The sequence below is a fragment of the Salvia splendens genome, chromosome 16 (genome assembly GCF_004379255.2).
Source record: "Salvia splendens isolate huo1 chromosome 16, SspV2, whole genome shotgun sequence".
NCBI lineage: Eukaryota > Viridiplantae > Streptophyta > Magnoliopsida > Lamiales > Lamiaceae > Salvia > Salvia splendens.
Window position 1 is genome coordinate 4,473,947 of NC_056047.1, and position 14,004 is coordinate 4,487,950.

Sequence of the window (14,004 nt, forward strand, 5' to 3'; positions counted from 1 at the left end):
AAATGGTGATGGACAGAATTTAATGCAATTAGTTTGATGTCACAATCCAGCAAACAATGAAAGATGTACATACATGCTTTTGAGTTTTGATCATCTCTTGCCATCCACTAGTATAACGTAACTCAATTATATATAAACTTATACTATATGAACATCGATCTAAAGTCACACTTGTCTAATTAAGTCCTTGTGTTTCGTCGTCTAATTACATATACAAATTAGTGTCATATGGAAATCTTATTATTTGAATTTAATGATGTCAATTTATACTTTGTGAAAAAATGCACAAGCAAAGTCATAGACCAAGTTTGTAGTGAAACCAAAATAATCCATTCTATTAATAACCCTAAAAGAACAGATCTTTAAACTCTGTAACGTGTTATTTATATGGAGTACATCGACATTCGACACGATGTTTGTCTAGCGTATTTATGAAGTATTTAACTGAACGGTACATAATATATACATAAAAAAGAAGATTAAAATTGCATGGTACTCCTATGTAAGTATATACTGGAAATATTTTACAATATATAACATGCATGTTCACCCATATTTTAAAATGTTTGTTTTCACTTTTTATAATAAGAGTACAATATATGCTCTTGCCGCAATAATCGGTGGAACATAAGGAGGAAAAAAACAACCAACACTAAGCTACCATAATCACTCTTAGAAAAACAGCAAATTACATCAACGTACTATCAACTAGTACTAATGTCTAGAGCCTTTGTCCTAGCGGCAAGGAGTTTAGACATTATTGTATGAGGTGCCGAGTTCGGACCCTCTTGACATCATTTGTAATTTCCTCCTTCGTATAGGAGTTAATTTTAAAAAAAATGAGTACTATTCAAAAGACCACATGCACCAAAATAACATTGGGGAACTAGTGCTACTTATACCAACAAGATACATCTTCTTTTTTCAACATTCATCTCATAAGAACTGTATGGTTGCGTGAACTTGAGATGGATATGACCTTTGAAAAGTTTATAAGGGAACGTGTGAATGGTGACAAAAATATGTTGAAAAGACTTGTGTTGATCTCTGAAGATAACCGTCAGTTAGTCTGAGAGATGGATCATTGTAAAAATGCAGCCGTCTCTTTTTCATCTTCTAATTCGCTCAGTTTCACTTTTTAAATTTGTTTGCATATTACATAAACTATGCATTTAATACGACTACATATATCAAGAGAATGATTTTTATTATTCATATTTGGGTAGTACTCCCTCTGTCCCCCTTGTAATAGAGTTGTTTTATTTTGAGCATTCATTTTGAAAAAACAATACTGATAAATAGTTAAAATGAAGAGAAAATAAAGTGAGAGAGCTTATTACTATCATTTTTCTTAAAATGGGTGCTGAAAATGAAACGCATGTACTATAAGAGGACGGAGAGCTTATTTGTTGATAAACGATGCTTAGATAGTTGCAAAATGTCACTTATGCATAGCTAAATTTTTTTTGGGGTGACTAGATTTAGTTATTTAAATAAATTGCAATTAAATCAGAATCGGGTGTGAAATGTAGGCTTTTGTTTTGGATTTCAAATGATTAATGAGTGCCTCATGAATCACCTTAATTAGACCGTGAAGAATTAAATTTACACGTACCATTCATTTAATGAACATAAATACATAAATAGTAGTAAAAGTAGTAGTAATACTAATACTTAATTATGCACCGATTCATAGTTTCACGTGTAAAATCATTTTCACAAAACCTCATTAAAAATACATTCTAGACCTAGAAGTTTCTGATATTACACTGGGGATACAATATTTGTCCCATTTATAATCTTATTCCTAATGAAAATTCGAACCCAGAAAATGATCAGTTCATTATATCAAAACATTATCAAGCAATAAGTCGATAGGGCCCACGACATTAATGCATTAGTAATTTTCATACTACTATCATCAACCCATAAAAAAGGTCTGCTTGAAACTAGAAATGGAATAGCACAAAAACAGTTTCGATATTTATTAATTAATATTTCGGCAGCGACGTCAATTTTATGGATTTATAATCAACAATAATTAAACCAAAACTCTCAAAAACAATAATTAAAGCTAATATATATTGTCTCACATATATAAGACAAACCACTCGTGTAGACTGTCCAAATTTAACATGAAAAAACATATATATTATCAGTAAAAACATATACAATCAAGACTTTAATAATTGATAAACAAGTTTTGTTTGATGCTATTAATGCTTAATTAAGCCAAACTTAGCTATCCAGCTAATTAGTTGTAATCACTACTTTAACAATATTACATAAACATGAAATTGTCCTTTGATCTGATATGATAATTTCTACTAAATTGTAGTCAGATATGTAAGAGAAATAGCAAGATTAATATATATCTCTTTCATTATTACTTTCTCTCTCTCTCTCTCTGAATTTTGGGTTTAACAATATTGTTATTGTGCACCGATATAATTAAAAATGATACTATGAAAACATAGCCTCCAATGATAACAGAAAACAGTATCTTGATGACACATTACTTTCAAGCATTTAATAAGTAGTTAAACATTTGGAAAGCCAAGCACATCACAAAATTAAATAAAATTAAATGAAAAAAGAAGAGGTTGGCCTATTTGCTTAATAATTATACATAAAAAAAAGAGTAAAAAAACTCCAAAAGAGCAAATAGTAAATGTGAGATAGGGCATATGTGTGTATATAAATATCAACAAATTAATAACTGTATTTAGATTGCCATCATAGGATTTAATTGTGAGAGGACCAAACTTTTAATGGTTACTTTTATTTTTGCTTTCAAAGGTAAAAACAATCATGTGTCCTTATAGAAATTTGACAAATGGCATGAAGGTCCCTCACCTTTTGTCTTCAAACATTCATTAAATTCTAGATTTAATTCCATATCCTTTTCTTTTTGTTCTTGAAATAAGTACTCCATTACAAATAGTTGTATCCATTATACAGTAAAAGAGACTATTTTTCATAAATTTTTATTTTTTATTATAATCAATATAAAGACATAGAGTATAAATTTATTCATACTATTATAAATCAAAGCGTGCACCTTTAAAGAATGGCTAAATTATTTACTCAACACAATTTTTAAAAACAAATTTTCCGGCCAACAAGCATGTGATGGAAATAGTAGAAATGAATTTATGAATTGACAGGCATGTGATCCATTTATTTTATTTATCAAAGTAAATGACATTAAAAATAACAATTGTTGAGATCTATAATCTCAAACCAAAAATGTGGTTCTTATTTCACCATACTTAACTTCATACACAGCCTGTCATAATAAATGACACTAACATTTAATGCCCAAAGGAAAAAAAAGGGGGGGGGGGGTTAATTTCTAGTAGTAGTATTTTTTAGATACTCTAAAATTTTATAAAAATATACTAGTACTTAATTATTTTATGATCATGCATGACACTAAGATTGTATATAAAGCCAAATTTCATATATTCTATACCAATTTAAAGGCGAAGCAACTTAATCAATTGTTAAATAAAATGTCGTCTTATCCAAAACGAGATTACTAATCCAAATAACAAAAATATATATTGATGACATCAAACTCTCAAATAATAATGACATTTTGTGGCTTGTGGTAATAGGGAGCTTTATGGGCAGGCTTCCAAGTAACGTGGAGATTTGAATATTATGCACTAAATAAAGTTATTTAATGTTGAGTTTCTATAACAACAGAAGAAAAGCTGTGACTTAATATCAAAATAAATAGCACGTTACACGTATCATATTAAATGATTTGTGAGGAAAAAACTATCATACTTATTCGGGCTCTAAAATCTTAATATATAGTACTACATAAAATATATTGCTTGGTGATCAAAAATTCATTACTTACATCATTGCTTTGTTATCAAAACATCATTACTTTGTTATCAAAACGACATTCTAGTATCGCTAATTCAATTAAAAAAATTGTTTAACTTACTTATCTACATTAGAACAAACATATTGTTCATTATCCATCATTTGACCCATATACTTTAAAAAAAGATTAAACAATTATTGAGCCCAATACTATATCCATCCTTCACTCACAAAAATTATATAATGAGGCATCCTTGCAACAATATTTCTAGGATAGATAGTAAAAAACTATATCCCAACAACAACAAAAAAAAGCCCAAAATTTGATTTGAGGAAAATTGATATTCCTAATTATTCTGTCCCAAAAATTTTGATATTTTTTTCATTAAAAATAGTCTTCCTTTTTTTCACTCTTTTTCAATCATTTTGATCCAGTTCCACAAAAATCAATCTTTCTTCGATTTATGGGAATTTTAATCACTCAATTCACCATTATCATGATTTTATTAATTTTTCTATTTAAAACTCCCTATTTTTCTCCTTACTTATTAATTTCACATTAAAACTAAGTATAATCGCCAAAAATCGCAATTGTCATTAAAGTGGAGTATATTATTAGTACATAGAATTGACAGGTTGAATTTATTGGAATTGAAAATATTTTTCTTTTTAATCTAACAGCATGTATAACATCATTTCAAACTGTTAGCAATCTATGTAATTGTTATGTTACTCATTTTAATTCAAAACAACAGTTAGTTCGCTAAACAAATACTAATGGTAAGTATTAAACAAATGGTTAAATAATTACGATTAACAAAGACCCAGATTCACTTGTGTCAAGCAAAAAGTTTATCAGATCAATTACCAGATCCGATTGATTGAATCCGAACACAATCAAGTTCTTCATCAAACTCATACGCAACGAAATAGAAAGGAAAAGAAATTCAAAATTTGAAAAAAAAATATTCGGGCTTTACAGGCAGCAAAAATATAAAGAAATGAATCGATTCAGGCTGCAAAGCGGATCCCAAAATCTTAACTATATGCACGTTAAATATCGGCTTCTGGAAATATATATATTTTTCAACAGAATAGGAAGGCGATGCGGTGGAGTGAAATTCGATTGAGAGGTTCGGTATTTATAGTGAAGTCGTTCTATTTATAGGTTACGGGCCCAAGCTATTTATGGGCTGGGCTTTCTAATTTTAGATAAGATTGCCCTGCCCGGAGATGAGTCCATTTGTTTGAGAAGATGTTTCAGTTTTGATTAATATTCTTAGGGACAAAAGGTGATTCGCTCACCCCAGGCGACCCCATAACCCGGCCCGACATCGCTATGGAGGGGTTCAAACACGGTACCTCAGCGGCCCATTAGGTGGGAGGAACTTACACTGGTAACCAGCACACAAGGAGCCACCACAGTGGTGAAACTCCCACACTGCGGCTGCCAGCATTCGATCCTGTCTGCTTAGGGACAATCTACCACCCAGGAACCAACTGAGTTAAGCCCGTGCGGGCAGTTTTGATTAATATTCTTATTTGTGCTTGTGAAGGTACAGGGATTAACATTTTGGTTACAAAAAAAACTATATTAACGGAAATATTACGCTCGTGTCTAAAGTATAATAGTAGATGAGATGCAGCACAAATTCTAATAAAAATGGTTGGTATATTGAAAAATATACCAAAATAGAAAAATGGTGTTTATCTTTTTTCGGTTGTCATATTTATTTGTGAATTAAAGTTATGTTATAATCTTATCTTTTGTTTGGTTATTTATAACCTATAATCACAACTTATCACGACAACTCAAGGCTACTTTCAAGTTTCAGTCTTTGGAGGAAGACCTTCATTTTTTATAGATGGCTTTAGAAGCCACTTCTGACTTCGCTCCTAATTAAGATCACCAACTTTCTCTTTCTTTTTGAGTTGAACCTCTCTCACATCATCACATACTTCAGATTCCCAATCCAAACATCTCTTCAGAGAGCCTTCAACAACCCATTCATGGCCTTTCTCAATAGTAGTAGTGGAGAGATCGGGAGTTTTAAAAACATTCTGAGAAACCTATAATAATATTGAAATTAAGTTACAAAACAGTTAAAACAATTGCAGGACATGTTAAGGAAAAAACACAAACACTAAATTGAAATACTTCATTAACCTCAGCTACAAAAGGAAGTTCAGATCCTTCAACATACCAATCATTCATATTCTCATTCACAAGAGTAGATACCACCTGATTTATGAGAAACCTAAAATATAAAAGAAATCAACTTTTTTTCTACTAAGAAATATAGACAAAAATCTAAACTAAATAATATATATACATCAGCAAGATCATTTCCAAAAATAGTAAATATAATGTTACAGTCCTTTGCATAGAGGTATAAATTGCTACAGAAAGGTACAGATAAAGCCATTTGAGAAAAGGAGAGACATCAGTGACAAAAAGGAGGTCAAGAAGATTTTTTTCCAAAATGGTAAGAATGTACATTACTGCAATCAAAATAAGTGTGATAGAAACAGTTAGTGTACTGATTTTGTACTACAACAATAACTATAAACTCCATCTATGTGCTGGAAAAATGCTACAAAAGGGGAGATATCAGCGAAAGAAGAGGAAGCCCAAGAAGATCTTTTACCAAAGTGGTAAGAATGTATATTGCAGTAATCAAACTCTAATAGAAACAGTTAGTGTACTGATTTTGTACTGCAACAATAACTATACAATAACTATAAACTCCATATATGTTCAAGGGAAATGCTACAAAAGGGGAGATATCAGTGAAAGGAAAGGGAGCCCAAGAAGATCTTTGATCAAAATGGTAAGAATATAGTATATTACAGCAATCAAAACAATTCTAACAGAAACACTTAGTATATTGATTTTGTACAGCAACCAATAACTATAAACTCCACATATGTGCAGAAATAATGCAACAAAAAGGGAGATATCACAAGAAAAAAAGGAAGCCCAATAAGATCTTTTACCAAAATAGTAAGAATGTATATTGCAGCAATCAAAACAATTCTAACATTTTTTAGTTATATAATCATAAATTTGTGATCTAAATTTTTTAGTTATATTGCAGCAATCAAAACAATTCTAACATTTTTCATGTTCTAAATTTGTGATCTGATGGTCTTCCCCTTCCCTTTTTTTAATCTTCACTAAGGAGTTCAGGTGCATGAGATAAGATCTATGAAATTAAGATTCATTATCATTATTTCTTAGTTATATAATCATAATACTAATAGTGTGATTTTATTTCCTTGCACATTTGGACTAATGAAATAATAAAGAAAATACACTCAATACCAGCATTGGGGAAATGGAATACATCTTGTTTATCACGTTTTCACAGTATCATATGTGCAGACAACTTTTTTTCTAAAACATCATAAATTATAGTAATCCAGAAATTGCAACAAATATAAAAGAAAAAAAAGTAATTACACGACGGTTTATCATTTTCCGCCAAAAAGGGTAATATAGTAACTTCAACCAACTGCCACTTTTAAGTAGTATAGATTTATAGATAACGGTGAGCTTCTTTATAGGTCACTTTGTAATTTTTTCTCCTAATTATTAGTACAACTTTTTTTAATGTGAGAAATATGAGCAAGTAGGGCAATATGAAATAACATCGCTATCATAATAATTGTATGCCACTGAAATGTCCATTGTATATGGTCAAAATTATTAATTGACAAACTGCTAGTTGCCTTTCACTATTTGTGACAATAAAGAACTTCAAAATATCACAAATAACATAATATTGCTGGTTATATGGAGTATAGGTTATTGTTCTCGTATACCAGGAGTTCGAATTCAAAAAAACCTTATTTTTTTAGTATACTAGCTATGTATACATAAAAAATTAGATTTTGAATATGTGAAACATTCCAAAAGGCTGCATAAAGTTTTTTTTTGGCAATTTTGGGCGTTCATAATTTAAAGTTTTATTAACATTTTTATTTTTAATAGAGCCAAGCAAATATTTGGCAATTTGCGTCTACCTTTATACATGTAATGTATGGCTGGCGGCGAATGCCCAAAATGAAAGATGCGTCGCCATTACGAGTAGAAACGGTTTCAATTTTTTATGGCGACAAATTGGGCTTTAATTCTTGAATTCTACTATGTGGTTTAATTTATATTATTCTTTTTTAATGTTATGAGGCATGTCTTTCACTCCCCACCAATCTTGGGCCCTCGGGTCATGTCGACATAATCACTTGTATTATCTTTCTCTAATCTAAATTATGTATTTTTAAGATTTATTATTTTTGAATCGTGTTGAAACTCATCCTATGAAATATTAGTCCAAATGAAATTAGCATATTTAACACAACATTTAACTTAATGCATCTTTTTCTTACAAAATAGTAAGAAAAAAGAAAAAGTCAATATGTAAATTTCATTTTCTTAATTTGATTTTAGATAAGAATATTCAAATAAATTAATTTTAATAATTTAGTTAAATATAAATATCAGCTAAATTATCAAATTAAATAAATTACATATATCAGTTAAATATAAATATCAGCTAAAATTAAATAAAAAAAAATCAATTATATAGATTTTTAAAAAGTACTAACATAGTACTGTAATAAATATGTTTTTGACTAGTATAAAAAATTGAAGAAGCAATTTTACTTGCATGTCACAAAATTAAGTGATAATATTTAAGGTCAAATTATATTTAGAAAATTTGTCAAAAATATATTGTAAAGATATTTATAAAAAAATATGAGTATATGATAAATTTATTAAAAATATATATACACGTTAAGGTATTGAGGGTATTTTCGTCCAAAAAAATTTGGAAATAGTAAAAAATACCTCAAATGATACTAACTCAAAGTTCACGGATCTAAAATAATATTTTCAAAGTTAACGGATCTAAAATGATATTTTGGCAAAGTTCTTCAAAAAAAATGATGTTGCCTCAAAATTAAAAATGAAAATGTACAACATCCAAATCCATTGTGGAATCTTTATCGGAGGGCTATATAATCGGAGAGAGAGGAGAGAGAATTTGTGAACTCTATTCAGTCCCCAAAATTGGCTCTTTTTCTTTCAATTTCGAATCCTTCACCAAACCCTAAACCTAATGGCCGTTTCGAGCTTCGCTAGGGCATTTCCGTCGTTCGAGTGCCGCTCCGATCCCGATTTCTCCCTGCCGGAGATTCCTTCAGCCGGTTACTCTGCTGGATCCAAATCCGCGGTCCTCCGCGGTGCCGCCGGAGGGTACGGCCTCTCGTCGCCGATCCTCAAGTTTCCTCCGAATTTCGTGCGCCAGCTGAGCGTCAAGTCGCGGAGAAATTGCAGCAACATTGGCGTCGCACAAATCGTCGCGGCATCTTGGTCGAACAACCATGGCGCGCCGGCTCCCACCCCGGCGGCTACGGCTGTTGACGCAGCCGCCGCCGCCGCTGCAGCACCGGTTGAGACCGGTGCTGCGAATGGGGTCCTTCATGCGAAGGATCCGTGCTGTGAAGGCGAAAACGTCCAGATTGACGATTCGCCTAAGCATAAATACGCTTCATTTTTGAACTCGGATGGAAGCGTTGCGATTCATGCTGGTATGTTAGTACCGATTCGGGTTTATTCCATCCTGTTTGATTTGTCATATCTGTTTAGTAGTACTTTATTTAGAGGTTGGGATAGCTTTAAATGATGCGGAGTTATATGAGGCTGAATTTCTGTGTATTTATAATAAAGTTATTACCTAAACCTTTATCACTTTTCCGGATCTGAAACTCGGATTGGCGCGTTCGTGGTCAATGTATATTCTATCTAGTTCAGCTGTTGAATAAAGTGATTTTAATTGTGTGCGGTCTGAAGTGTAAGTGCAAGATAACAATACAAGTGTCTTAGTTTCTTTTGTTTGTTTTTCTTGCTAATTAAAGGTTTTGTTCACTTAGTAAGTTTCTGAATTTGTGCAGCTTTAGTATAACTCACAAACGACCTCTCTATTCTTCTAATTATTGTGTCTTTACTGATTTGTTCAGGTGAAAGATTGGGCCGCGCCATTGTTACTGATGCAATCACTACTCCAGTAGTTAATACATCTGCATATTTCTTTAAGAAGACTGCTGATCTCATTGACTTTAAGGTATATTCAACTGTTTCATTGTTAAAGCTACCTTGTTTGTTTAATAGACAAATATTTGATCTCATATAAAAGATCGTGTACATTTCCTTGATGTAAACTTCAATCGGAACATGTATGATGTAGCATAGATCAGCAGAGTAAATTGCCAGGGGGAAAGGATTGTGTAAACCTGATTATAATTTGTGATTACTTAGTTCAGTTAAAACCTACCTTAGTTGCAATCTAAACTTTGTTCTCTTAACAGGAAAAAAGAGCTACCAGTTTTGAATATGGACGCTATGGGAATTATACTACTCTTGTTGCAGAGGAAAAGATAAGGTCAGTGTGATCACCTTTCCTTTCTTTTACTAATAGAGGAGTAGGAGTATAAGATAACTTACATGAATGCACTCACAAGTGGCTTCATTTAATTTCATGAAAATGTACCAGTGCACTGGAAGGGGCTGAAACCACACTTCTGATGGCATCTGGAATGTGTGTTAGCACTGTCATGTTGATGGCACTTGTTCCTGCTGGTGGGCACTTAGTGACTACAACTGACTGTTATCGGAAGACTAGGATTTTTATTGAGAACTTTCTTCCCAAAATGGGAATCACTGTATGTTCTTTCTAATCCAATTATCTGTGTTTGATTCCTTTTACCAATATGTCAGTCTGTTCACTGTATAACCATCGTGCAAAAATGAGTTATTGGGACTTTGAAGTACACTGTATGTAAGTCCTTGAGCATGAATGTCCCAATATCTAATTATTTTGCATGAGTGTGTTATTGAACAGTTGTAGACGGAATCTGGATCCAACTCCTGAGATGCCTAATCTTCTTCCTTCCATGATAACAAAATGCAGGCCACTGTCATTGATCCTGCTGATATTGGAGGTCTGGAGTCGGCTTTAGAGAAGAACAATGTTGGTGTTTAATATAAATTTCCTTTTACATTATGATTTGGTTGAAATTTCGATTCTTCATTAGTATTTAACTTTCTTTGCAGGTCTCAATTTTCTTTACGGAGTCTCCAACAAATCCATTCTTGCGATGTGTTGATATTGAGCGAGTCTCGAAGCTTTGCCATGACAAAGGAGCCCTGGTTTGTGTGGATGGGACATTTGCCACTCCTTTGAACCAGAAAGCCTTGGCTCTAGGCGCTGATCTTGTTGTACACTCTGCAACTAAATACATTGCTGGTCATAATGATGTATGCCAGTTTTTTCTCTCACATTCTTTACACACATCAATTACATTAAGATTCCAAACACTATATGCCTCATTATTAATTAGCAACACTATATACAGGTCCTTGCAGGGACAATCAGTGGTCCTGAAAAATTGGTCTCTGTTGTTCGTAACTTGCATCATGTACTTGGCGGTGCTCTTAATCCTGTGAGTTAATTACATAAAACCAATGCCTTGTACATCATGAGTGTTTTTTCGTGTTTAGCTTGCTTCATTTGTACTTAAGATTCTGCTGAAGTGGATGAACTTGCTGAATTATCTTCAATCAATCATTTTGCAGCTTTAGCATTTTGAGCTTATGCTATAAGTGGTATTGTCTAACTTTTCTTTTCTTGACCAGAATGCTGCATATCTGATCATCAGAGGAATGAAAACGCTGCATCTTCGTGTACAGCAACATAACTCGACAGCACAAAGGATGGCCGAGATTTTAGAGGCACATCCCAAGGTAATCATTGAGCTAAAAAAATTTCTTCAGCTTTGAAGTTTAAGAATCTTTTCATTTGTAATTTTATTTCATTTACCCCCTAAATTGGTAAAGATGAGCTAATCCTCTGATCATCGTGTTTCTCTAGTTTTTCTCTTGGCCTTTTGGGTCGTAGTTTGATCATCATGTTTTGATGAGCCCTGCCAGTCAAGTTTTTGAAAGTCAGTTATGTATCGATGAAAGTATTTGGTTAAGCTTACAAGGAAATTCTTTATTTGTTTTGCTATCTACTATGGTTGGTACATAAATGTATAATGTTTGACTGAAACGAATTGCAGATCAGGTGTGTTTATTACCCAGGCTTAGCTAGTCATCCAGAACACCATCTTGCCAAGAAGCAAATGACTGGTTTTGGTGGAGTGGTTAGTTTCGAGGTCAGTGGATAAATTTATACAGCTAAAGGCTTCTCTATTCAATCTTTCTCCTTGAAAGTTAAAAAAATTCATCTGAAATTCGAATGGAATCAGGTTGATGGGGATCTGCACAAAACTGCTAAATTTATTGATTCACTGAAGATTCCATACATCGCCCCTTCATTTGGAGGTTGTGAAAGCATTGTCGATCAACCTGCTATAATGTCATACTGGTATGTACTCGGCTTATCTGAATAAAGTCCAGTAAAGGTTTATTATCGATGTTAGCTGACCATTACACCAAATATTATTTGAAATAGGGATCTTCCCCAGTCAGAGAGGGCTAAGTATGGTATCTTGGACAACCTGGTTCGCTTCAGCTTTGGAGTGGAGGACTTTGAAGACCTCAAATCTGACATTCTTCAGGCTCTGGAGATGATATAAGGCGTCTGCTCTGCTGCTGATTGTCTTTTTTTATTTTGGTCTGTCTTTCTACCTTGTTTTCGTCTCCGGCTTCGATTTCAATTGGAACCTTCAACTTCTCAGTGCTCATGGTTTAGAGATACTTGAGTTTTCCCCCCCTTTTATTTTGTGGTGTAATGTAATGCTGATGTAGCTCTATATGTTCACCCGAAGATTGTTGTTCATTATATTAGTAATAAACTCTCTCGTGTGATATAATCACCGCGGTTATATATTCCTATTGTCCAAATTTTTGTGTGCCTTTTGTTTTGGACATAGTAAGAATTAAGAAAATAGTGCTTGGTGAGTATAGAGAAAATAAAACATGTATAATTAATACAGTAGTCAACTTTTTGCTAAAATAAGAAATGTTTCTTTTATAAATGTTTTAATAAAGTATGTGAATCAAATTATTTTGGGACCGAGCGAACTGGCGGTCTCTCACTAGAATTCCTTCTTTATCAGCACCACAACTAGCCAAATATTCTGCAATAACCATTTTCAAAATAATACTTACTCCATTACTATTAAACAATAGTACTAGCTCTGTCCCTGAAAGTTTGTCACATTTTTCCATTTTCGTCCGTCTTTCAAAATTTATCTCATTTCATTTTTTATCATTTTTTGTAATGGACCTCATATTCCACTAACTCATTCATATTCACATTTTATTATAAAACTAATATATAAAAGTAGGTCTCACAATCCGCTAACTTTTTCAACTAACTTTCCATACATTTCTTAAAACCCGTGCCAGGTCAAAGTGAGACAAATTTTAGGGGAACGGAGGTAGTATCTTTTTCGTTGGATCTATACTGGAATATGCTTACACCCTCTTTAGCATGGAGAGACACATACCCCAGCAAATAAATAGGCTTACATCCGATCCGACTATCATTATCAAAGCAGATGTTGACTATAATTTGTGAATTAATTAGAAAATCCTTTCATGCTATTTTCGGCTCTAACAATGATTTGAACCATTCATTTTCAACGGAGTTTCAACTGGTAAGGTACCGACTATCAAACTCAGGGTCATCTGCCGACTACAATATAAGCTATTATCTTGTCATTGGCATGTGTCTGAAGCGGTTGGAGTTCTTTAAATCGATTATGTGTCTGATTGAGCCAAAGAGAGCATTATATAAATATTGGAGTATATAGTAGTATAACATATTCATATAGTGATTCTTTTTTCTTTTTATGTGCATCACTCATTCCTATATTTCTTTTGTTAAACTCTGGTAATTATTTAGAGTCCATATAAAAAAGTTAAACTACATGTATATCAACCACTAAAACAATACTCGTTCTGCCTCATTAGTGTTGTAACATTTCTTTTCGCCATAGAAATTGAGAAATAAATATTTAATAAGCTAAATAGAGTGAAAATAAAGTAAGTTAGAAAATAAAGTACTATGAGATAGTAAACCAAGAGAAATTTAAGTGTTGTATTTTATAAAAAAAAATGACTCAACTCTAGTGAGACGGTCCAAAAAGGAA

General features: G+C 32.5%; 1 protein-coding gene across 1 annotated transcript; it reads left to right on the forward strand.

Moving 5' to 3' along the window:
• The first annotated feature begins 8,873 nt into the window (after window positions 1-8,873).
• On the forward strand, window positions 8,874-12,736 carry LOC121769894 (cystathionine gamma-synthase 1, chloroplastic-like). Its single transcript, XM_042166671.1, has 11 exons — window positions 8,874-9,435; window positions 9,865-9,968; window positions 10,213-10,286; window positions 10,398-10,566; window positions 10,815-10,874; window positions 10,958-11,161; window positions 11,260-11,346; window positions 11,540-11,647; window positions 11,965-12,060; window positions 12,154-12,272; window positions 12,360-12,736. The coding sequence occupies exons 1-11, from the start codon at window positions 8,964-8,966 to the stop codon at window positions 12,481-12,483; spliced, it is 1,617 nt and encodes a 538-aa protein (XP_042022605.1). The 5' UTR covers window positions 8,874-8,963; the 3' UTR covers window positions 12,484-12,736.
• The last annotated feature ends 1,268 nt before the right edge of the window (window positions 12,737-14,004 follow it).